General features: G+C 43.5%; 1 protein-coding gene across 3 annotated transcripts in view; it reads left to right on the plus strand.

The window, feature by feature from the left end:
• The window catches only part of me3 (malic enzyme 3, NADP(+)-dependent, mitochondrial), a 95,970-nt gene that overhangs the window by 46,475 nt on the left and 24,530 nt on the right, over nucleotides 1-24,965 (plus strand). For all 3 annotated transcript variants that reach the window (XM_031895653.1, XM_031895654.1, NM_001113837.1), the window contains 3 exon segments: nucleotides 10,605-10,680; nucleotides 14,974-15,135; nucleotides 16,125-16,228. In XM_031895653.1, the coding sequence (XP_031751513.1) occupies nucleotides 10,605-10,680; nucleotides 14,974-15,135; nucleotides 16,125-16,228 (342 nt within the window).

Consider the following 24,965-nt stretch of genomic DNA (forward strand, 5'->3'; position numbering starts at 1 on the left):
GTAATTGATCCAAACTAAGATAGAAATAATCCTTATTGGATGCAAAACATTCCTATTGGGTTTAATTAATGTTTTATTGATTTGTTAGTAGACATAAGGTATGGAGATCCAAATTACGGAAAGATCCCTTATCCGGAATGCCCTTGGTCCCGAGCATTCTGGATAATGGGTCCTATACCTGTAATACATGAGTGATACTCAGAGTTCCCTGTATAACTCAGCCTGCAGCCTTGTGCCTTTATATGGGCACAGAACCCCTCAGTGACTGCTAATATCCTTATCATTTACAGTAGGGGGTACATTACCCCTTATAATACATGAGTGATACTCAGAGTTCCCTGTATAACTCAGCCTGCAGCCTTGTGCCTTTATATGGGCACAGAACCCCTCAGTGACTGCTAATATCCTTATCATTTACAGTAGGGTGTACATTATCCCTTATAATACATGAGTGATACTCAGAGTTCCCTGTATAACTCAGCCTGCAGCCTTGTGCCTTTATATGGGCACAGAACCCCTCAGTGACTGCTAAGATCCTTATCATTTACAGTAGGGGGTACATTATCCCTTATAATACATGAGTGATACTCAGAGTTCCCTGTATAACTCAGCCTGCAGCCTTGTGCCTTTATATGGGCACAGAACCCCTCAGTGACTGCTAATATCCTTATCATTTACAGTAGGGGGTACATTATCCCTTATAATACATGAGTGATACTCAGAGTTCCCTGTATAACTCAGCCTGCAGCCTTGTGCCTTTATATGGGCACAGAACCCCTCAGTGACTGCTAATATCCTTATCATTTACAGTAGGGGGTAGATATATAACATATATTAATGATGCTGTATTCTTCTGACCCCCAGCCCTTCTCCATTCAGTGTATATTAGCGACACCAGCGGGCATACAAGCACAAACCTGCTCATTTTAGTGAAAGACAGTTGGCTTTTATTATGGCAGTTGCAGAGGAATAGTGTCAGTGATAAAGTTATTTTTCCATCCCCTTTTCCTCTGCTCTTGACAGCAGAATTATGTCACAGAATTCATTGCTTATCTCATTCTTCCTGCATTGCTATTGCCAAGGTGACGGGCTGTTTGTTTGGGTTGCCCCACGGGTATGTGCTTATGCGCCACTATGGCTTGCAGATGTTGGCACGTCCATCTACGTTTGATTTAATGCATATTCCCTTCCGATTAAAATTAATTTGTCAGCGTGAAGTCATTCCAGTGTTTATTGTGCGGAGATAAAGCTTTGGTGCTGAGATCCTATCGGCTCTGACCCAAAAGGGATATCTGTGTCTGCAAACTCCATCTCCCCCAGGCTTGATAGCATTAAATACCACCTCGCGCAGTATGGAACCATTTGTACGTTGGCTTTGGCAGCTTGCAGAACCACCTGGATTAACAGGAAACAAAACATATAGAACCGTCTTGTGATAGAAGATAAATTAAAGTCTGCAATGAAAGCTCAGTCTGGGCTGTTTTACTACATTGCTGGTTTTGATTTCCGTTATACTGCTTGTCTGTCCGTGTGTACTCAATAAGAAGGCTCCATAGTATCTGTATGTGTCACATGATGTAACTAAAGGGAAAACAGACCTAGATATGAAGAACTTCTGAGATGAACTTGTTACAGAACTCGATCCAGGCTGTATTGTGGTCCGGTCCCACCCTAGACACTGGGCGTACATAGGTACGCGTACGGGTGCGATCACGATTGCGTAGTAATCAGGTTCGGACTGGGCTGCCGGGACACCAGGAAAAATCCTGGTGAGCCCCAGCTCTAGTGGGCCCCGGCGGCCCAGACCCGACCCTTGCCAGCGTTCCCCCTGTGCGACCGTTCCTCCCCTGACACGTTAAACTTATGGGAGGACATCGGGTGGGGGACCCTGCGGGGGTTTAGGCGGGCCCCTGCGGGGGGGAGGGGAGTAGGGGACGTGGCCGTCGGGAGCACCTGCAGGGCCCTGGGGCGGGAGCCCCAGTGGGCCCTGCACCCCCCAGTCCGACCCTGGTGGTAACCCTCACTCCCCCCAAGCTCCGCCTCCAGATTTGTCCAGGAAGCATCAGGCAGCGGCTGGGAAGGGTTTTTATTTATTTTTTGAAACTATAGATTATATAGGCATCCGAGGGCAGCCACCTAAGGCTGCCACCCTAGGCCCAGGCCCTTGGGTGCCTATCTAGATACCACTCTGAACCCAATCACTGGCCCACTGTTGTATTTGTATGTGTCTCCTTGTATGTGTGCTCTTGTGAAGGCCTGGATCATTACTGTTATAGAAATGCTGACTCTTTGGCTGGTGCAGTAAGTTCAGTATATAAAATATGGCATTTCTTATTCTCATTTTTAGGGTTTACTTCTTCTTTAAGATTGTCGACTGTGTGACAGATTGATTTGCCGTTGTGTAAATTGGCCACATACAGAAAGGTCTAATGCTAATGATCTGAGTGAACAAATTACTACAAAAATTTGACCTGATCCAAACCCTTAGTAGCCATTGACCCTATGAATGTGCTAACAGGGACCATTCATGTCGTCCTTATGGCTCTACACATTATCTGTCAGCAGAGTGAACTGCACTATAATAGATTAAAGCCGACCATGCACAACGAGAGGCCAACAAACGTGCAGATCTTTTCTCCAGTCATGTCAACAAGGTGTCCTGGACAGACACATTGAAAAAGCCCTTGGCTGATGGGATTGTGCAACTTCCCTAACTGATATGTGGTTTTGACAGTTCAGGAGGCCCTTATTGTGGGTACCCTACGGGCCAAAAAATTACTGGCTGGGTCAAGGGTCGCCAAGTTGGTTACCATTATAAGCGATTGTACAGCCAACTTAGCCCTAAACTATTCAGATTCATCTCACTCATTGGGTGGCTAAGTTGGCTACAAACAGAGGCGAGTGCCATACTTCTGGGCAAATCCGGCGGGGGGGGGGAGAGGGTTTCCCTCAGTGATCGGCCCAGACAGAGCAAGGAAGTTCCCAGTTCAAGACCTCCCAAAGCCAAAGGCCCAGTCAGTGGCTAAATGTCACCTGTGATGGAACTGCTCTTACAGCACTAAGACCAAACATGGGTTGTGTGTGTGTGAATGGCAAACGTACCAAATCCTTTTATAATCATATATCAAGCCAACATATGTATATTTAAGTCTTCCCTAAACCGCTGCTCAGATTGATTAAACAGATATCATAAAACTGTTTCCTACCTCTGTAGCTTCAGTCCCAGTTGGCCATAATGGTGTTTCCACTGAACAATTAATGATCCACTGCTGAAGGGCCCGCCTTGCAACTCCATTATGTGAATTGGGCTTTACAACATGTTAAACTGCTTGTCTTTTTGCCTTCCCCCGGGAGTCTCAGTGTAAAGTGAGCGCAACGGGACTAAATAAATCTGCTGACTTTGCACACAGGAGCCGTCCATACAAGTGATATCTCCATTTCTCCTTCTCTTTGTGTCTTGTGGACTTTTCCTTCTGGGTCGTGGTATTTGGGAGTTCTTTGTGTTATAGTAGAAAAAAAAATATATTGCATAAAGCAGCTTATATGGAAAGCCCTGCTTTATCTAAATAAATCATTTTCAGAAAAATATACTTGTTTTTGTAGTATGTGCCATTGGGTAATATTACATAGAAAGTTGCCATTTTATGCACTAAGGGCCGACCCCTGGGATCATAGGATTCACAGTGCATACATACAAGCCAAGGCACACATACATGCTAGGCCCCATCAGCCAATGAATGGACTGAGTTCTGTCTTTTACTCCCACACAACTTCCTGTTACAGTTAGAGCTGCATCACTTCCTGTCAGCTGATCTCTGAGGGAGCACACAGCCCATCACTAAATGGCGGCTCAAGGGAAAGGATGTAAAAGGGCAATATTTACTGATATATATATTCCAGTTTGGGGAGATTCTTTAATGGATGTTCTGCTCCCAATAAGGGGTAATTATATCTTAGTTGGGATCAAGTACAGGTACTGTTTTATTATTACAGAGAAAAGGGAATCATTTAACCATGAAATAAACCCAATAGGGCTGTTCTGCCCCAATAAGGGGTAATTATATCTTAGTTGGGATCAAGTACAGGTACTGTTTTATTATTACAGAGAAAAGGGAATCATTTAACCATGAAATAAACCCAATAGGGCTGTTCTGCCCCAATAAGGGGTAATTATATCTTAGTTGGGATCAAGTACAGGTACTGTTTTATTATTACAGAGAAAAGGGAATCATTTAACCATGAAATAAACCCAATAGGGCTGTTCTGCCCCCAATAAGGGGTAATTATATCTTAGTTGGGATCAAGTACAGGTACTGTTTTATTATTACAGAGAAAAGGGAATCATTTAACCATTAAATAAACCCAATAGGGCTGTTCTGCCCCCAATAAGGGGTAATTATATCTTAGTTGGGATCAAGTACAGGTACTGTTTTATTATTACAGAGAAAAGGGAATCATTTAACCATTAAATAAACCCTACAGGGCTGTTCTGCCCCCAATAAGGGGTAATTATATCTTAGTTGGGATCAAGTACAGGTACTGTTTTATTATTACAGAGAAAAGGGAATCATTTAACCATTAAATAAACCCAATAGGGCTGTTCTGCCCCAATAATGGGTAATTATATCTTAGTTGGGATCAAGTACAGGTACTGTTTTATTATTACAGAGAAAAAGGAAATACTTTTTAACAAATTTGAATTATTTGATTAAATAAACTAGTAAAGAAGTAAAGCTTAATTAAATAGAATATTCACAATGATTAAACCAGGCTTTACATTGACCCTCATTGCCACAGATTCCCATAGGGATCTATCTTGCCGTAGCCAGAACCTGCCTGACATTTTATTCCAACAACGTAGTAGTTTGTGACTAATTCCCCCTCCCAGGGGGCTGTGTGTTTGGGCTCAGAGCGAGACATTTATAATACTGGACTCGCAGTAAATTGTTGAATCAGCAGGTCGGTGAATAGTATAACTGCTTACTGTAGTTAGAATTTATATGGAAAGTATTTTTATTATCGTTTCCCTGGAACTGTAAATGTTATCTTAGGAAATGGACTTTGTAAATGTCTGAAAAGGAGAGAGAAGAGGAGGACTTGTTAGAGCAGAGCTTAGAATTTCCCCGTGGGATTACAACTAAAGGCTTAGCCAGCATCACATAGAGACAACTGGCCAATATGGTGGCCAATAAGTTTTTAAAGAGACCAACATTGTTTGAGGGTATAGCAAATGTACACAATTATACAAATATGGATTCTTTTCAAGAACTGCCCTGAATAAATGAGGGTATATTTACCCTTTAAATGGGATACTTTATGTAATTAGAGTTCATATTGGGCAATAGAATGTTCTGTTTTACACACGCGTAAGCTGAGCACTGAGACTTGGAGCACATTCACCTGACTGTGCATAATGGGGGGTTAATGGAGGTTCCAGACGGTGCAGCCATTATCCAGAGGCAAAGTCACCTATAAATAGGCACAAAGGGAAACTTTGCCATTAAAGTCTGTTTCACATGATTTCTCCCCATAGGAGCAAAATGTCTTACGGCCCCGTATTCTTCTCTTTGTATAAAGGGGGAAATTGCTGCATAAAAGCCAAATGCACTTTCCCAGTTTCTGTAGGTTTTAGATCCTTCCTTTAAAGTGGCATCTGTCAGCCGGAAAATACATTGATCTGAAAAGGAAAAAAAAGCATGAAAATTCCCTTTTTTGGGTTAAATAAATCAGTCAACTTGTTTTTCTCGTTGAGGTTTGAATGAGGCTTTGAGAGGAAGCTACAAAAGGTCTGGCCTTGTTGTTTGGGCTCATTAGCCAAGCCTCGTGAATTAGCCAACTGATTTCTCTAATGGCTCGGGCAGAACAGGAGGAACCGTTTGTTTATTATCCGCCTGCGATGATTTATTAGCGTGTTCCTCTGCATTTAGCCCATTACTTATGTTCTCGCTGGGCAGGAGGTTCCCGGGGGCTCTCAGGCCGACTCAGACCGACTTCTCGCTGCTTTTTGGACATTTGCCACCGGCTCTTATCCTTATCTCACGCTGCCTTTGCGCAACTTTTATTAAGAGCCTGTAAACTGCCCAAACGCATCTGCTCACAGTTGTGTTATTTTACTTCTCAAAGGCTTCAGCTCGTCTGAATATAGATCTGATGGATTCATAAATGTCTCACTTGTACGTCATAGAAAATTAATAGATGTAGTTATTCTTATAGGGGAGTGTGGCGGCAGGGGCCCAGAGGGCAACTAAGAACTGACTGGCACAGGGCAAGGCAGGCAGGGTTCTGCAGCATGGCACGAATGTGTAGAACAGGATGGACTGGAGTAAAACAGGACAGGCTCGATTGGAGGAAAACAGGAATGACTGGATATGGGCACTAATGTATAGAACAGGATGGACTAGAGTAAAACAGGACAGGCTCGATTGGAGGAATACAGGAAAGACTGGAGCAGGGCACAAATGTGTAGAACAGGGTGGACTAGAGTAAAACAGGACAGGCTCGATTGGAGGAATACTGGAAAGACTGGAGCAGGGCACAAATATGTAGAACAGGATGGACTGGAGTAAAACAGGACAGGCTCGATTGGAGGAATACTGGAAAGACTGGAGCAGGGCACAAATGTGTAGAACAGGATGGACTGGAGTAAAACAGGACAGGCTCGATTGGAGGAATACAGGAAAGACTGGAGCTGGGCACGAATGTGTAGAACAGGGTGGACTAGAGTAAAACAGGACAGGCTCGATTGGAGGAATACTGGAAAGACTGGAGCTGGGCACGAATGTGTAGAACAGGGTGGACTAGAGTAAAACAGGACAGGCTCGATTGGAGGAATACTGGAAAGACTGGAGCTGGGCACGAATGTGTAGGACAGGGTGGACTGAAGTAAAACAGGACAGGCTCGATTGAAGGAAAACCGGAATGACTGGATATGGGCACACATAAAACAGGACAAAATTGGAACCAGGGTCGGATTGGGGTGTGCGATGCCCACCAGGGCTTCTACCCCAGGAGCCCCTAACTGCCCTCTCACCCATAGGCGGATTTTCCATAAGGCTAGGGTAGGCTAAGCCTCCCCAAACCTGCTTGGCACATTAAAAAAAACAAAACAAAAAAAAAACCACCTTACTCCGTTTCTACACTGTCCTGGAAATGAGTTCCTCAAGCCCATTTTGCTGTGCTCCGATTGGATCTTTCTTCTTCTGGATTCTCCAATCAGAGCACAGCTTCTTTGACAGACAGTAAAATTGACCAATCAGAGCACAGTTGCACACAGGGATTGGGAAACAGTGCAGAAATGAAGACTGAAAAGAAGAATCTGCAGCTGTAACTTTACCTAAGAACCAACTCTCAACTTTTGCTGCAGTTTTCATCCCACAGGTACTATACCCAGGCACTATACCCAGGTACTATACACAGGCACTATACCCAGGCACTATACACAGGTACTATACCCAGGTACTATACACAGGTACTATACCCAGGCACTATACCCAGGTACTATACACAGGCACTATACCCAGGCACTATACCCAGGTACTATACACAGGCACTATACCCAGGCACTATACACAGGCACTATACCCAGGTACTATACACAGGTACTATACCCAGGCACTATACCCAGGCACTATACCCAGGTACTATACACAGGCACTATACCCAGGCACTATACACAGGCACTATACCCAGGTACTATACACAGGTACTATACACAGGTACTATACACAGGTACTATACACATGTACTATACCCAGGTACTAAACCCAGGCACTATACACAGGCACTATACACAGGCACTATACACAGGTACTATACACAGGTACTATACACAGGCACTATACCCAGGTACTAAACCCAGGCACTATACACAGGTACTATACACAGGTACTATACACAGGCACTATACCCAGGCACTATACCCAGGTACTAAACCCAGGCACTATACACAGGCACTATACACAGGTACTATACACAGGTACTATACCCAGGTACTATACCCAGGTACTATACCCAGGTACTATACCCAGGTACTATACCCAGGTACTATACACAGGTACTATACCCAGGTACTATACACAGGTACTATACCCAGGTACTATACACAGGCACTATACCCAGGCACTATACCCAGGCACTATACCCAGGCACTATACTCAGGCACTATACCCAGGTACTATACACAGGTACTATACCCAGGTACTATACACAGGTACTATACCCAGGTACTATACACAGGTACTATACCCAGGTACTATACACAGGCACTATACCCAGGCACTATACCCAGGCACTATACCCAGGCACTATACTCAGGCACTATACCCAGGTACTATACACAGGTACTATACACAGGTACTATACCCAGGTACTATACACAGGTACTATACACAGGTACTATACCCAGGTACTATACACAGGTACTATACACAGGTACTATACACAGGTACTATACCCAGGTACTATACACAGGTACTATACCCAGGTACTATACCCAGGTACTATACCCAGGTACTATACACAGGCACTATACACAGGCACTATACCCAGGTACTATACCCAGGCACTATACCCAGGCACTATACCCAGGCACTATACCCAGGCACTATACCCAGGCACTATACACAGGCACTATACCCAGGCACTATACCCAGGTACTATACACAGGCACTATACCCAGGCACTATACGCAGGCACTATACACAGGCACTATACCCAGGCACTATACCCAGGTACTATACACAGGCACTATACCCAGGCACTATACGCAGGCACTATACCCAGGCACTATACCCAGGCACTATACAGTTCTAAAGAATCACTAGCTAACATTAAATTGTTTTTTGCCTGACCTGACATCTATAATAATTTATAATCTATCCCCTACCCTAACAGATGGAGGGTAAGTTAACTCTTTCGCTCTGAAAAAGCTCATTGTGTGTTTATATATTTGTTGTTGTTTTTTGCACTTACTATTTTTTTTTTATTTTTGTCATTGTTTTGTTCATTTATAGTAAGTTACAGTGGGGCCAATGCTGTGTATCAGTGCCAGTGTTATAGTGCCAGGGCCTGAATATCTGCCCTCCATACCCACTGCTCCTCATGGCATATAATGTGCTGGGTTTGTAAATACGGACTGCGTCTCACTGTATATAATGGGGAGTCAGTACCCACTGCCTTTCTTGCTATAAAACTAACATTAACACATCTAAAGGGGTGGTTCACTTTTAAGTTAACCTTTAGTATGTTATAAAATGGCCTATTCCTAGCAACTTTGCAATTGGTCTTCCTAATTAATTTTTTTTAATAATTTGCCTTTCTCTTCTGCCTCTTTCCAGATTTCAAATGGGGGCCAAAAAATATTGCTCTGTGAGGCTACAATTTTATTATTATTATAATTTTGTATTACTTATTTTTCCAAGTAGGCCCCTTAACTATTCATATTCCCATCTCTTGTTTAAACCACTACCTGGTTGCTAGGGTAAATAAGACCCTAGCAACCAGATAGCTGCTGAAATACCAAATGGAGAGCTGCTGAACAAAAAGCTAAATAACTGAAAAACCATTAAAAATAAAAGTGAATTCGAATGCGAACTACCCCTTTAAGCTAACTGATCCCAAACACAAATGTTTGCAGATCCCCTAACAGAAGTGCACGTATGAATACTTTTACATACTAAACATTTTAGGGTAAAAAAAAAAAGCACCCCCACCCGCACTTTTGTACAGTATCCCTGGGAGTCAGTGGGAACGGCAAGAGGTAGTTGGGAGGTTAACTTTTTACGCCAGCAGCGAATCCACTAAGTGTCACATTAGCTGTAGGTCAGTCTGTGTATGGGCCATCTTTAGCCTCCCCAAACAAAAAAGTCACCCTCCGCCTATGCTCTCACCCACTGCCAGTCCCCTTCCCCCCCACATACTTCACCACAATCGGGGGGTCTAAGCCATTTAGGGGGCAATATAGGTTACGACATGCAGGTGGAGGGCAGAAAGCGGAAAGGGGATTTCATTAGAGAAAGGGTAAGAAACACATGGAATTGCTTTCCTGCCGACACCGTGGGGGAATCTAAACCTGCCCATGATGAATATTAAGCAATTTTAAGGGTTAAAACAAAACCATTAAGCACTGAACAGACAGACTAAATAGACCAGGTGGTTCCTTTTGTTTTTAAATTCTACAAATGGGAAAGAGTTGCTCTTGGCTCGCATTGCGCACTCAGCGCAGGATTTGTTTCAGTGGGAAAAATGCGCGTCCGTGCGTGCCAGGAATGCGAGGCTGCGCCCGCGCTGTCCAGCTGTTTCCCTATCGCCGGCCAATAGTTCTGTTAATTATTCTGCATATTACGGGCCCAGAGTTTGCTAAAATCATGATGTCATCCAATGGCAGTGGAGCTGTAAGCATAATAACCCCTTGGGGGCCACATCCAGCCCATGGGCCCCCAGTTGCTCTACTTTGTCTATTTTTATCTGTGATTCAAAAAAATCCACCTTTAAAGTGTTTCCTTATGGGCTTTGCAATTATATATGTATAATAATGTGTTGTTGTGTCATTATATAACTATAAATGCAGAATATGTCAATGATAACTTGATTTTTTTCTTTCCCAGAGGTTTATTTATTACTATTCACGACAAAGGTCACATTGCAACCATGCTGAACTCCTGGCCGGAGGAAGATATTAAGGTACGGTTGTGTTTGTGCTTCTGTAATCAACTATTAATTGTTCTGTGGGAATATTGGGGCTTTGTTAGTTCTGTTCTGTTATTTGCCACTCAAAGGAAACTCCAAGGCTGCAGGCTGAGTTATACAGGGAACTCTGAGTATCACTCATGTATTATAAGGGATAATGTACCCCCTACTGTAAATGATAAGGATATTAGCAGTCACTGAGGGGTTCTGTGCCCATATAAAGGCACAAGGCTGCAGGCTGAGTTATACAGGGAACTCTGAGTATCACTCATGTATTATAAGGGATAATGTACCCCCTACTGTAAATGATAAGGATATTAGCAGTCACTGAGGGGTTCTGTGCCCATATAAAGGCACAAGGCTGCAGGCTGAGTTATACAGGGAACTCTGAGTATCACTCATGTATTATAAGGGATAATGTACCCCCTACTGTAAATGATAAGGATATTAGCAGTCACTGAGGGGTTCTGTGCCCATATAAAGGCACAAGGCTGCAGGCTGAGTTATATAGGGAACTCTGAGTATCACTCATGTATTATAAGGGATAATGTACCCCCTACTGTAAATGATAAGGATATTAGCAGTCACTGAGGGGTTCTGTGCCCATATAAAGGCACAAGGCTGCAGGCTGAGTTATACAGGGAACTCTGAGTATCACTCATGTATTATAAGGGATAATGTACCCCCTACTGTAAATGATAAGGATATTAGCAGTCACTGAGGGGTTCTGTGCCCATATAAAGGCACAAGGCTGCAGGCTGAGTTATACAGGGAACTCTGAGTATCACTCATGTATTATAAGGGATAATGTACCCCCTACTGTAAATGATAAGGATATTAGCAGTCACTGGGGGGTTCTGTGCCCATATAAAGGCACAAGGCTGCAGGCTGAGTTATACAGGGAACTCTGAGTATCACTCATGTATTATAAGGGATAATGTACCCCTGCTTAAATGATAAGGATATTAGCAGTCACTGAGGGGTTCTGTGCCCATATAAAGGCACAAGGCTGCAGGCTGAGTTATACAGGGAACTCTGAGTATCACTCATGTATTATAAGGGATAATGTACCCCCTACTGTAAATGATAAGGATATTAGCAGTCACTGAGGGGTTCTGTGCCCATATAAAGGCACAAGGCTGCAGGCTGAGTTATACAGGGAACTCTGAGTATCACTCATGTATTATAAGGGATAATGTACCCCTGCTGTAAATGATAAGGATATTAGCAGTCACTGAGGGGTTCTGTGCCCATATAAAGGCACAAGGCTGCAGGCTGAGTTATACAGGGAACTAGTATCATGAATGTATTTTAAAGGGATAATGCACCCCCTACTGTAAATGATAAGGATATTACTAGACACTGATCAGTTAAATATCCTTTTATTTTGCTATAAGGGAGCAATATATCTAATAATACCTGACACAGTCTCTGTTCATAGTATATGTGTATCCAGCTGTGTTTATGAGCAAGAAGCCGTCCATCTTGGCCACTGGGGGCAGCAGGTGTTGGCGCTACAGTAAAGGTGCCTGTGGGACACTAAGGAGAATATAAGGGATACAGCGAGCATCTTGCCCTTGCCCGACACACATACTGCGTTGATTTTTTGACTGCCTAATAAACGCCTTCCAACTTTGGCATTTGTAGGGCACTTGGCTGGAATAAGGCCCAGTCATTTCTCCTTCCTGCGCAGGCTGTCATTATGCGGTGACATATACCCGGGCAGTGCCAAGTGTTACACGGGAGGCCACCTCGGTGCTGTATGTGCCTGACACAAAGCTTCCCTCTCCGCCCGGGCCCTGTTGGCAGCCGACTCGTGTTTTGCCGAATGACAGATCGCATTGGGGGAGGAAAGTAATGAGATCCATCTGTGTTTCTGTAGATCATTACTTTTCACTTTATTCTTCATTTTTATCTCCCCCAAGGTTTTCTGCTGTTAGTCTTCCATGAAAAGCCTTCTCCTTTGTCAGAATTCCTTACATATTCATTATACTCCCAGCCATCAAAGGCAAGGAACGATGGTGCATCTAATGTTGTGATTTATAGAAAGAACTTAAGTGCATTCGAGTTGGCAAAAACCACCCAAACGTAAACTGAATGCTCAGAATGCAAAGAGCCAAGAATCCCATAGGCAAGAAAAGCTACAAGGGCAACTAACCACAGGGACTGGCTGCTTTATACCCACACAGTCTGCCATTCAGCCATCGGTAATAACCTCAAGGCGCTCGCTCCCAGAGCAGGACGATGGGGGAAAGGGCAGAATGTTGATCCCCTCAACATCATATTGGGCTAAATCCCATTTTTTATTATGGTAGGGGTATAATTACCCCTTATTGGGGGCAGAACAGCCCTATTGGGTTTATTTAATGGTTAAATGATTCCCTTTTCTCTGTAATAATAAAACAGTACCTGTACTTGATCCCAACTAAGATATAATTACCCCTTATTGGGGGCAGAACAGTCCTATTGGTTTATTTAATGGTTAAATGATTCCCTTTTCTCTGTAATAATAAAACAGTACCTGTACTTGATCCCAACTAAGATATAATTACCCCTTATTGGGGCAGAACAGCCCTATTGGGTTTATTTCATGGTTAAATGATTCCCTTTTCTCTGTAATAATAAAACAGTACCTGAACTTGATCCCAACTAAGATATAATTACCCCTTATTGGGGGCAGAACAGCCCCATTGGGTTTATTTAATGGTTAAATGATTCCCTTTTCTCTGTAATAATAAAACAGTACCTGTACTTGATCCCAACTAAGATATAATTACCCCTTATTGGGGCAGAACAGCCCTATTGGGTTTATTTCATGGTTAAATGATTCCCTTTTCTCTGTAATAATAAAACAGTACCTGTACTTGATCCCAACTAAGATATAATTACCCCTTATTGGGGCAGAACAATCCTATTGGGTTTAGTTAATGTTTTATTGATTTTTTAGTATCAATAAGTTATGGAGATCCAAATTACAGAAAGGCCCCTTATCCAGAATACCCTTGGACCCGAGCATTCTGGATAACGGGTCCTATATCCGTAATCTGTACAGCCCTCAGAATAACATAACTTCCTCCCTGCACGCAGATTTATTTTCTCTATTACAAGCTCTTACTGATTTCCTTGTCTAGCATGAAGCTCCACCCCTCAAAAAGATGCCTACTGGGCATGCTCAGTGCCTCTGCTACAATTAATATCAATCAGGTATGCCCAATAGGCTGTATATTGGGTGGATTTCCCATAACAATCATGGTGCTCATCACATCTTTCAAAAGCCGCTGGCTTGCCGTTGCCAGGGGTGGTATTTTACAAAGCCCTCGATAGCTGTGAGGTTAACACCCTTGGAGCAGACCTTTGCAACAAATAGAAACAAATGGAGAAACAAAACAAGACAAAATGTGTGGAACGAGAAACAGATGGAAGTGAAAACAAATGCTGCAAGAAACCCAATCTTAAAGGGACGTTGTATGAAGCAGTGAGGGATCTATATGAGTCTTCTTGGGTAGTAAAACAGCTTTATGCTGTGCTAGGCCGGCTTTGAAGCCCACTGTTTCAGGCCAGTCTTTGCCCCTATCCCTCCTTTTATATATTGTAATGGACTAATGGACCCCCGCCTACTCACATGATAGCCTCTATTGATTACAGTTTAAACCAAATCATAAAACAAAGCCTTGTATGTTTTCACAGTGATCAGCCTGATTCCTCCTATAGATCTGCCTCTCTAGGCCTGGGCCTGTCCATAAATCCAGGCCAGAATGTTCTTCCTTTCAAACAGATTGGGCCAGAGTCAATTCAATATGAACCATGTATCTCCTAATTGAATTGAATCCAGCCCATTGCTTGCTAAAACAAAGCTAAACTCAGGCATGTTTACTCGTATTGATGGGGTTACCTCATCTGAGCAATCATGGCCGCCTCCACTTATATGAATAAACACAGATAACAAAGCTCCCAGTGCAAATTATTTAATATATTTTCCCAGCATCCCCTGATTGCCAAAGGTTTGACTGATAGTGAAAGTGTATATGTATTATTATTATTAACATTTATTTATAAAGCGCCAACATATCCCGCAGCGCTGTACAATAAGGGGGATACATACATTCAAAAAAAAAAAAAGCAATCAATAACCGATACAAGAGGTGAAGAGAGCCCTGCCCAAAAGAGCTTACAATCTATGTAAACCCCAATATATCCTTTGCATGGAAACTACATCCAACCACACAGGTTCTTCTGGCCCTATCGATCTCTGTTTACATGAAGACTTTTTTTATTGGTTCCTCACAGGCAATAGTAGTGACAGACGGTGAGCGTATCCTTGGCCTTGGCGATCTCGGCGGCTACGGCATGGGAATCCCCGTGGGAAAGCTTGCCCTATACACAGCCTGTGGCGGCGTCCACCCACAGCAGTGCCTTCCCGTACTCCTCGATGTAGGCACCGACAATGAGGTATGGCTTCCATTGGATCTGATTAATCCGTACATTTCATATATGATAAGTTAACTTTTAGTATGTTATAGAATAGCCATTTTTAAGCAACTTTTCGTTTGGTCTTTATTATTTATTTTTTATAGTTTTTGAATGATTTTCTGACTCTTTGCAGCTTTGAAATGGGGGTCACTGACCCCGGCAGCCAAAATCTATTGCTCTGTGAGGCTCCAGTTTTATTGTTAATGTTACTTTTTATTACTTATCTTTCTATTCAGTCCCTCTCCTATTCATATTCCAGTCTCTCATTCCAACCACTACCTGGTTGTTAAGGTAATTTGGGCCCCAGTAACCAGATAGCTGCTGAAATTCTAAAAATTCTAAATAATAAAAAATAAGAACCAATTGCATTTAGAATATTACTCTTTATATCATACTAACCGTTAACTCAAAGGTAAACAACTCAAAGGATGTTGTTTGTATGATGTAATGAATAAAGATGATACCATTACATTCACGCTTGGGTCTTGTTGTTGGGGTCAGTGACCCAAGTTGGGCTGATCTACACAACATGGTTCTTGCCGTTTAATCCCAGTTGTTCCCATTACTTGCTGTTACGCTTACCGGATATATAGAGGCCATTTCTTATTTTCTGGTCAATAATAGAAAGTTCTATAGTACGGCGGTTTTGTAATGTTATTTTTCTATCTCTCCTGACAAAACCAATTAGTTGTATAATATTATAAAATGTATTATATGACTGGAAATTTTCCTTTGAACTCAGCTAAGCGTATATCATCCTTATCTACTGTGTGTGGGGGGGAGAGGCAGGATTTGCTCTTGGGATTCCTGTTCCCTTTCATCTTTGCTGCGTTTAAATTCTGTTTAGTGATCAGCGAATGTGTCCCATTTCACTTCCATGAAAAATTTCCAATGGGGTTTTTTTTTGCCTTGCCCAGTTTTTTGCTTGGGTAGAGTTTCCATTCAAGCCCTATTTTGTACCTTTTTAGGCTCTTTTGAATGATCCCCTATATATCGGGCTAAAGCACAAGCGGGTTCGTGGGAAGCAGTACGATGAGCTGATCGACGAGTTTATGCAAGCGGTGACTAACAAGTAAGTGGGGAACATTAATGTAGAACACACATTTGTTCCTATGGCGGGAAGCGTATGGGCACATTGGTACAAATCATCAGCAATCATTTACATGAACTATATCCATTGCCTGTTCTTTACCTGGAATTACCCACAATGTAGCTTGTTCATGGTACAGACCTGCGGGGTAAGCCTATTGCCCAATGGAGAGATTAGTGGCCCGCAATAAATCTCTGCTACTACAGGCAACTGATCTCTCCAAAATGGCTTTCCACCAACAACAAAGTGAGTCGCCACTTCGTTTTTCTGAAGTTGCACTATGTTTCCCGGAAGATTAGTCGTCCGCAGTAGCAGAGATTTATCGCGGGCCGCTAATATCTCTGTGGGGCATTAGCCTAATGACTATTGCTTTTGAGCCACTGCTGAGGGGCAGCAGACTGGGCAACAGAGATATAAAGCATTGCTGATGCCATCTTGTCCTATGTTGTTGCTCTTACCCTACTATACCTACAGGTGGCGCTCTGTGGGACCCACTCTATCTGTGGCACAAGGCAGTCACCAATGTAGTAACAATCTCTGCTACAGGAACAGATTACTTAACATTTAAAGGGGACCTGTTACCTACACACCAAAGCTGTATAATAAAAGTCCTTTGCAAATTAAAACCCAAATTCTTTTTTAATTAAAACATTGATACCTGTTATATTGAAACATCTGAGCTGTCAGCCATATATTGCCTGCCCCGCCTCTATTCCTCCTATATAGAGATATGGCAGGCAGTTACTTTCACTTTCCATTCAGCACTTCCTAGGTATCACTGCCCCCTCACATTCCCCCTCCCTCCTCACCACCTATAGTGCATCCTGTTATTAGGTCCCCCATTCTGGCTCCTACACAAGATTTTGGGGGGGGATACAAAGCTTTGGCTTAATAGCAGTGCTCACAAAATGGCGCCTACCTACTTCCTGTGATTGTGATTTCCAAGACTGAAGGAAACAAGATTGATATAACTGACATACGGTAAAGTTGGCCATACACGCACCGATACTAGTACTACATTTCAACAGTTTTGGAACCGTGGGGATTAGTCGTTTAGTCGATTGGACAGGTTCGAAAATTTTGGTCGGATAACGATAATATCGCCAATCGATACGTCAGAACGTTGGTTGTAAGAGGCTAAAATCTAAACGCTTATGGCCAGCTTAGGTAAAGTTGTTTCTTGCTCACATAACATAATAGAAAAGGATTTTGAAATATTCCTAAATACCTTTATTTTTATTTAAAATTCATGGTGACTCTTTCATTTAAAAAGGCAAAAGTTCAGCGCTGAAGAGCCAGGGAGAAAGCAAATGACATATTTATTATAATTGTAAAGTTTTGTATGTTCTGGAAGTAAAGAATTAATATGACGTTAAGGAGATTGGGCAGAAGTAAGATTTCCAGGTCAGGCACATTTACTGTAAATTACACCATGGAGAAGGGCCCTCGCTGACATTTTCTGAGCAGAACATTTTCAGGCTCCGGGCCTTTGGCTTGGCGGTGCTGGGGAAATTGCCCTTTTCATAGTTTCTCCTTGAAAATAGCGGATACCAAATGCATTACCGAGAACAGAGTAAAATATATGTAATGATCTGCTATTGAAAAATTGCCTGACCTTTGGAGGTAATAGCCTTCCCCCCCAGCTAATGATGCTCCATTTGTCATAGATTGCCAGTTTTTTCCATCCCCCATAATAAAGAAAATGGCTGTAAGAGGCTCGTTGTTCTCTTTTTATGCACACACTGAGATGAATGCTGAGTACCGCTCTTAGCACCTATAGTGTAACACAGTTAGGATGGGTGCACTGAGGCTTGAATGAGAGCAGAGACCCACTAGAGTTCCCACTGCTAGAGTTCCCACCACTAGATAATCTACCACTAGAGTTTCCACCACTAGAGAATCTACCACTAGCGGTCCCGCCACTGGAACACTAGAGTTCCCACCTCTATAAAACCCACCACTAGAGCACTAGAGTTCCCACCTCTATAGAACCCACCACTAGAGCACTAGAGTTGCCACCTCTGGAGAACCACCACTAGAGCACTAGAGTTCCCACCTCTAGAGAACCACCACTAGAGCACTAGAGTTCCCATCTTTGGAGAACCACCACTAGAGCACAAGAGTTCCCACCTCTAGAGAACCACCACTAGAGCACTAAAGTTACCACCACTAGAGAACCCACTACTAGAGCACTTGAGGTCTCACCTCTATAGAACCCACCACTAGAGCACTAGAGTTCCCACCTCTAGAGAACCCACCACTAGAGCGCTAGAGTTCCCACCACTAGAGCACCAGAGTTCCCACCACTAGAGAACCCACCACTAGAGCACTAGAGTTACCACCTCTAGAGAACCCACCACTAGAGCACTAGAGTTCCCACCTCTATAGAACCCACCACTAGAGCACTAGAGTTCCCACCACTAGAGCACTAGAGTTCCCACCACTAGAGCACTAGAGTTACCACCTCTAGAGAACCCACCAGTAGAGCACTAGAGTTACCACCTCTAGAGAACCCACCACTAGAGCACTAGAGTTCCCACCTCTATAGAACCCACCACTAGAGCACTAGAGTTCCCACCACTAGAGCACTAGAGTTACCACCACTAGAGCACTAGAGTTACCACCTCTAGAGAACCCACCAGTAGAGCACTAGAGTTACCACCTCTAGAGAACCCACCACTAGAGCACTAGAGTTCCCACCTCTATAGAACCCACCACTAGAGCACTAGAGTTCCCACCACTAGAGCACTAGAGTTCCCACCACTAGAGCACTAGAGTTACCACCTCTAGAGCACTAGAGTTACCACCTCCATAGAACCCACCACTAGAGCACTAGAGTTCCCACCTCTATAGAACCCACCACTAGAGCACTAGAGTTACCACCACTAGAGCACTAGAGTTCCCACCACTAGAGCACTAGAGTTACCACCTCTAGAGCACTAGAGTTACCACCTCTAGAGAACCCACCACTAGAGTATGAAAATGGGTTTAGAAACAACAGTAGATATAAGGGGTCATTTACACACCGCCCCCCCCCCCATCCTCCCCAGGCAAATGGCTGTGATGTGCATCTTGTGCCAGATAAGAAAATCTAGAGTGGGCAGCGTCAGGGGCAGCTAGGGACAGACCGTCTCAGCTTTCCAACCCCCCAATTCCCCCACTTCCCCATGCTTAATCAGAGCTAAATACACATGTGGGTGGAACTTGACATGGCCTTGCCAGAATGTGGGTGTGGCTAGGGAGGTTGACGTCTCTACAGACCCCTCCATGGTCTCATTCATGGCTTGATGTGGTCCTCACCATAGGCATCAGAACTTTGGGGACAACAGGGGCTATGGCCCAATGTGGATTTTTATTGATGACCAGAAGAGTTGCAGGACAAATCTCAGCGCTGTATTTAGTTCCTGTGCCACCCTAACTGTGCCCTCCCTTGCTGGCGGAAGTGACATCACTAACGCTACACATGATGTCACTTCCTCCACAATTGATCCCATATCTGCCCACCATCAGCTTCCGACCCCTCAACCTCCGGCTCCGCTGCCTGAGAGCCTGGCAAAGTTTTTTATTATTCTTTTTTTAAAAATATAACAATTATATAGGCCCCCCCCAAGGGCCCCCTAAGGTGCCTGTATATGAAGGCAGAGAGTGTGACCTAGTGATACCGATACCCCTTAATTATTATGGAAGAAAGCAGAATTCTCTATGTTAGTTTATCAGTTTCCGGGAGCCCCGGATTCCTGATTATTCTGAGTAAATGGAGGGCAGGAATGCAGCTCGGGGTATGGGAATCGCCCACTGTTATTTCTGGCTTCCAGGGATTTCCCAGCCTTGCACAGATTTCTCTCTTGATCCTGTAACCAATCAGGCCGAGTCAGATTGCAAACATCTGATGCATCGTACAGACATGCGTCACCCCCATTGCTCGGGGAGTTCAACAAAATATTGAAATAAAAAGCCTGGATTGACATCCAAGTCATCTGGTCATAAACAGCTGCATCCTCACATTATTAGCGCCTCCCCTGGGAAATACTCAATACCATTTGTTAATGCAACGGTCCAGAAATACTCCCTGTTCTATAGCCGGACACAGGAACTCAGTGTTTATAGAGAATATGCGTATAATTATGTTTCAGTGAGATAATTACAGAGAGAGACTGTAGCCTTAATAAACATCAGTTGTCCCATTACAATAACCTGTTGCCATGGCAGCCACAATCACCATTTGGGCCGAAGATCACGTTTCATTAAATTGTTAGATTATCAAAAACAAATACGGTTTTTGAAGTTTTTTGGCAGAGCAGAAAGAGCGTTTATTGGACACCCGTGACTTTCAGTCCTTTGGGGTGAAAACCAAATAAAAACGATTTCATATCTCGGAACCTGCAGCCGTGCAGTGAGAATCTGAAACCTGGAATGCAACAACAGCTGGAGAACCCCAAGTTGGACAAACCTTGCTTAACGAGATACTGACACCAGAAATGAAGAAAAAACACTGCAAATTTTTCAGCATTTACTATAAATGGCTAAAAACCTGAATTCAGCAATTCACTTGGTTAAACTTGCCGAGTTCAAGTAGAAGTCAGTGGTAAAGGTTCCAAAAGTTCTTTCTTTTGTCTTGAAATTTCGGATTTTTGACGCTGGGTTTTGTTCGAAAACTCGACTTTTTCCAGTTGTCGTAGCGATAATTCGATAAGGTTGGGTTTTTCACGCCAACAATCTGAAAAAGTTCAGTTTTTTTTACTTTTTGTGCTTAACATTGTCAGTGGCCCCTTGACTTTGGCCCCCAGTTCTCTTTCTTATCCTCACACTAATTGTAGCTGTAGCTGATTACCAAGATAGTATGTTCATTTGGTAGATATGTGAGGGCTCGACCTTGAGAGGAACATGTCACCACCATCTGCTTCTACTGCAATCTAGTTCCCTCCAGCTTTGCTTTGAGAGCCATCAGGGGTATGTTCCAGTTTTATGGTTCTATCTGGTGTTTTTTTCCCACCCCAGTTTCCTTTTCTAACTCCCATAATGGTTTGGGGCTAGAAGCCATCCAACCAACATGGTGGCAGCCATTAGGCCAGCACTACTAGAAAGGGGTAAGTGTAGGTACCTTCCTCAACCTTCTCCCGCTATGCTACCAGCTGCTTCTACTGCAACCTAGTCTCCTCCAGCTTTGCTTTGAGAGCATCTGGGGACCTGCACCAGTTTGATAGTTACATAGGGTTGAAAAAAGTCCATCAAGTTCAACCCTTCCAAGTGGGTTTTTCCCACCCCAGTTTCCTTTTCTGACTCCCATAATGGTTTGGGGCTAGAAGCCATCCGACCAACATGGTGGCAGCCATCAGGCCAGCACTATTAGAAAGAGGTAAGCGTCGGTACCTTCCACAACCTTCTCCCGCTATGTTACCAGCTGCTTCTACTGCAACCTAGTCTCCTCCAGCTTTGCTTTGAGAGCATCTGGGGACCTGTACCAGTTTTATAGTTACATAGGATTGAAAAAAGACCCAAGTGCATCAAGTTCAACCCTTCCAAATGGGTTTTTCCCACCACAGTTTCCTTTTCTGACTCCCATAAGGGTTTGGGACTCAAAGCCATCCAACCAACATGGTGGCACTATTAGAAAGGGTAACCATTGGTACCTTCCACAACCTCCCCCGCTATAGTTAGTTATGGCTATTTTTTAATAATTTGAGCTGATTCTGCAAGCGAAGCCTTTCCCTTATGTGCATATTCTCACTCTACATTTGCCATTTGTGCGGTGTCCAACAGTTGTATCCGTGCCAGACTTTGGCTGGGGATGTGTGAAATGAAAATCTCATGCTGTGTAATGGGGATTGGCAGCGTTGCTTAATCTCTGCTGGTTACTTGCATCTCAGATTTCCAGTTCTAGGATTCGGGTCGCTCATCATCCTACACCTACAGGAACGGGTTTGCAAGAGATGCTTTCTGTCTTCTTTTTTTTTTTTAATTTGAAAAGTTTATATAAATGTTTTATAGGCCTTTCTCTTACATTTGTTTTTGGAAACATTCCGCGATAACGTGCAAATATCCCCCAACCGTATTCTGTAGCTTCAGGGTCTTCCAGAAGTGAATCGGTTACGGCATGTCAAACCTCTGTAGGTGCCAGAAGTTGTTCCCTGCCCACACGTGGTTCCTGCCGCAATATCAGCAGAACGATTCCCATAAGGGGACCCTAAGGAGTGTAGGGTTTCTCCATCCAAAGCACGATAATGAGCAGAGAGAACCTTGCATGGCGATAAACTGCGGGTTAGCTGGAAGCCCAGTTATCCTGGGGCCCTATCCTCGCTTCCCCTCTTGCTAGGGGCTGCCAGGGGGTTACTGGCCAGCGGTATCATTCCCTCTCTAACAGTGGGGCTGCAGAAATAGAGACTGGGTATTATGGATTGGGAACCTGCCCTCCCTTCCTCGGGTCCAGCATGAAAGACAATCAAGATAAAGGGGCAGATTTATCATGTGAGATTAGAGCTCATCACTGAAGCATTCACCCACTTTCTATTCTTTCCCATACACGGGCCGATTCTAGCTGCTGATATGGGTCCCTTAGACTGATTCGGCAGCTTATTGGCCCGTGTTATGGGCCTGCCTGACTGATATCTGGCCTGAAATCGGCCAGATATCGATTGGACAGGTTAAAAAATCTAGTCGGATCGGGGACCTCATAGGCTCGTTGATGTGGCCCCCGGACCGACTTTGCCTATACCCGTCATTATAATTCTGTCATTTGGCCCCAGGGCCAAACGGTCGAATTAGCCTGGATTCTCCCGATATCCCCCACCCTCAGGTGGGGGATATCGGGAGTAGATCCACTCACTTGGCGACATCGCCAAGCAAGCGAATCTGAAGGTGAATGGGCACCTTTAGAGTTTACTATTTGATAAATACACCTTTAAAAATCCCATAAGAACGAATAGAAAGTGGGGACATTTTTCTGGTGAGTTCTAATATCACAGTTTGATAAATGTGCCCCAAAATTTAGGGTGAATTCTAATTCTTTATTCTGGACAGTACAGTAAATTAATTATAATGACAATATTTTATGGATGAGGTCTGTTCATTTAGTGGGATCTCCAAATGAGTGGTAAATGTTCTCACCCAAGTGGTTGCCCAATTCATAGGGCAGCCTGAGCTTAATCGTATTTGTAATTTCTAAACATGACTTCTCTTGGACAAAGTGGTCCTGAGTTTTTTTCTTTTGATATTTGTGTATTCTTTGATGATATATATAACATTTCCCATTTCCCATTGGAGCCGCCCTATGATCGCTAGGGTACGAGAAGAAACAAATCAGATAGTGGTCTAAGAAGATGAAGTAATACACATTAAACTCATTCTCATTGAAATACTCATTAACAATAAAACTAGCTTCACAGACAGTGAATTTTTGGCACTTTGGGTCATCGATACAACAATTAATTTAATTGTTATAGATCTGAATTAAGTCATTGACAGGAGGTCGCCTTTGCCCATAAAGCTGGCCGTGCATTCCCAGATAAGGTTTTAAGGTTGGGCCATACTACCCAATTAACTGGATGTATATGGCACCATAGGGGTAGAGCAGAATCTTTGATGGACTTTGGGCCGGCCAGATCAGTACTGAAAATGCCCTTTGGCAATGATCCCTTTTGTTGGGTACATGGGGCATCAGTAGATAATAATGAGAAGAACATGAGAAGCTGTAACTCCTCCTCATTTCCTCCAGATCCTGTGGGTTGATTGGTCCAATTAACCTATGGTTGGCCCATGTGTGACCCGTGTGTGGCCCAATCTCAAAATGTCCATGAAAATTCAATTTGAAACACTGAAAACATTTCAGTGACCTTGAAATTATTATCTTGGATCCGATTTACTTTTCTGTGCAAAAATAAAAACCACATTAAAGAAACTAAAATTATATCCAATAATTACAAAAAAAAAAATCCCAAATATTCCTAAAATCTCTCTCCAAAACTGCGCTGATGTTTATCAGCCACACAAAGCGGCGTGTCTGGTTTCAGGAGCCTCGCTGGCCGGAGATCCAAATGAAATATTTACAATAAATGACACCAGGCCGGTCTGAACTTTCACAATATGGTGGTAATTTATCAAAGATGCAGATTTTTGCCGCGTGGCGAGAACGCTGACTTTGAAGTCGTTTATCCTTCTTCCGCTGCCAATGTCGGCCCTTTTTGTAACATTGCTGCAAGGAATAGGCAGTTCTGAGATGCACCAAAATCCAGAGATTGCTTACTTTGCGTTACTTTGCTTAACAAGAAGCCACGTTGCCGGGGGCTGTTGGGGAATGTGGCCCCGAAGCTGAGTTGTGAGTGAAGAAACTGTCGATGTTCAGACTTTTCAGCTGGTTAAATACACTCCTAATAAGTTGCACTGCGGCCATCGCTAATGATAAGTTGCTTGCTTAGTGCAAAGGACACTCATCTATTATCATGTAATCCTCCCTGAGCTGCTTGTTTGTACTCAGCCACCCACCGACACCACAGATTGTTCTTTAATTCCCTTCAGATTAGACCAGTGCTGTCCAACTGGCGGCCCCCCTCTGTGTGGCCCCCCACCTGTCTGGCTGCTTTGATGGCTTACCTTTGAGTAAGCATTAAATGGTATCAGTACTGAGATTAACTGGCCCCCTGCATGGTTCTCACCTCAGATTCAGGCTGTAATCCCTCTGTATTGTTTAAAAATGTAATCCCCTGTGTTTTTCACACCTTTTAAT

This window comes from Xenopus tropicalis, chromosome 2 (genome assembly GCF_000004195.4).
Source record: "Xenopus tropicalis strain Nigerian chromosome 2, UCB_Xtro_10.0, whole genome shotgun sequence".
Lineage (NCBI taxonomy): Eukaryota > Metazoa > Chordata > Amphibia > Anura > Pipidae > Xenopus > Xenopus tropicalis.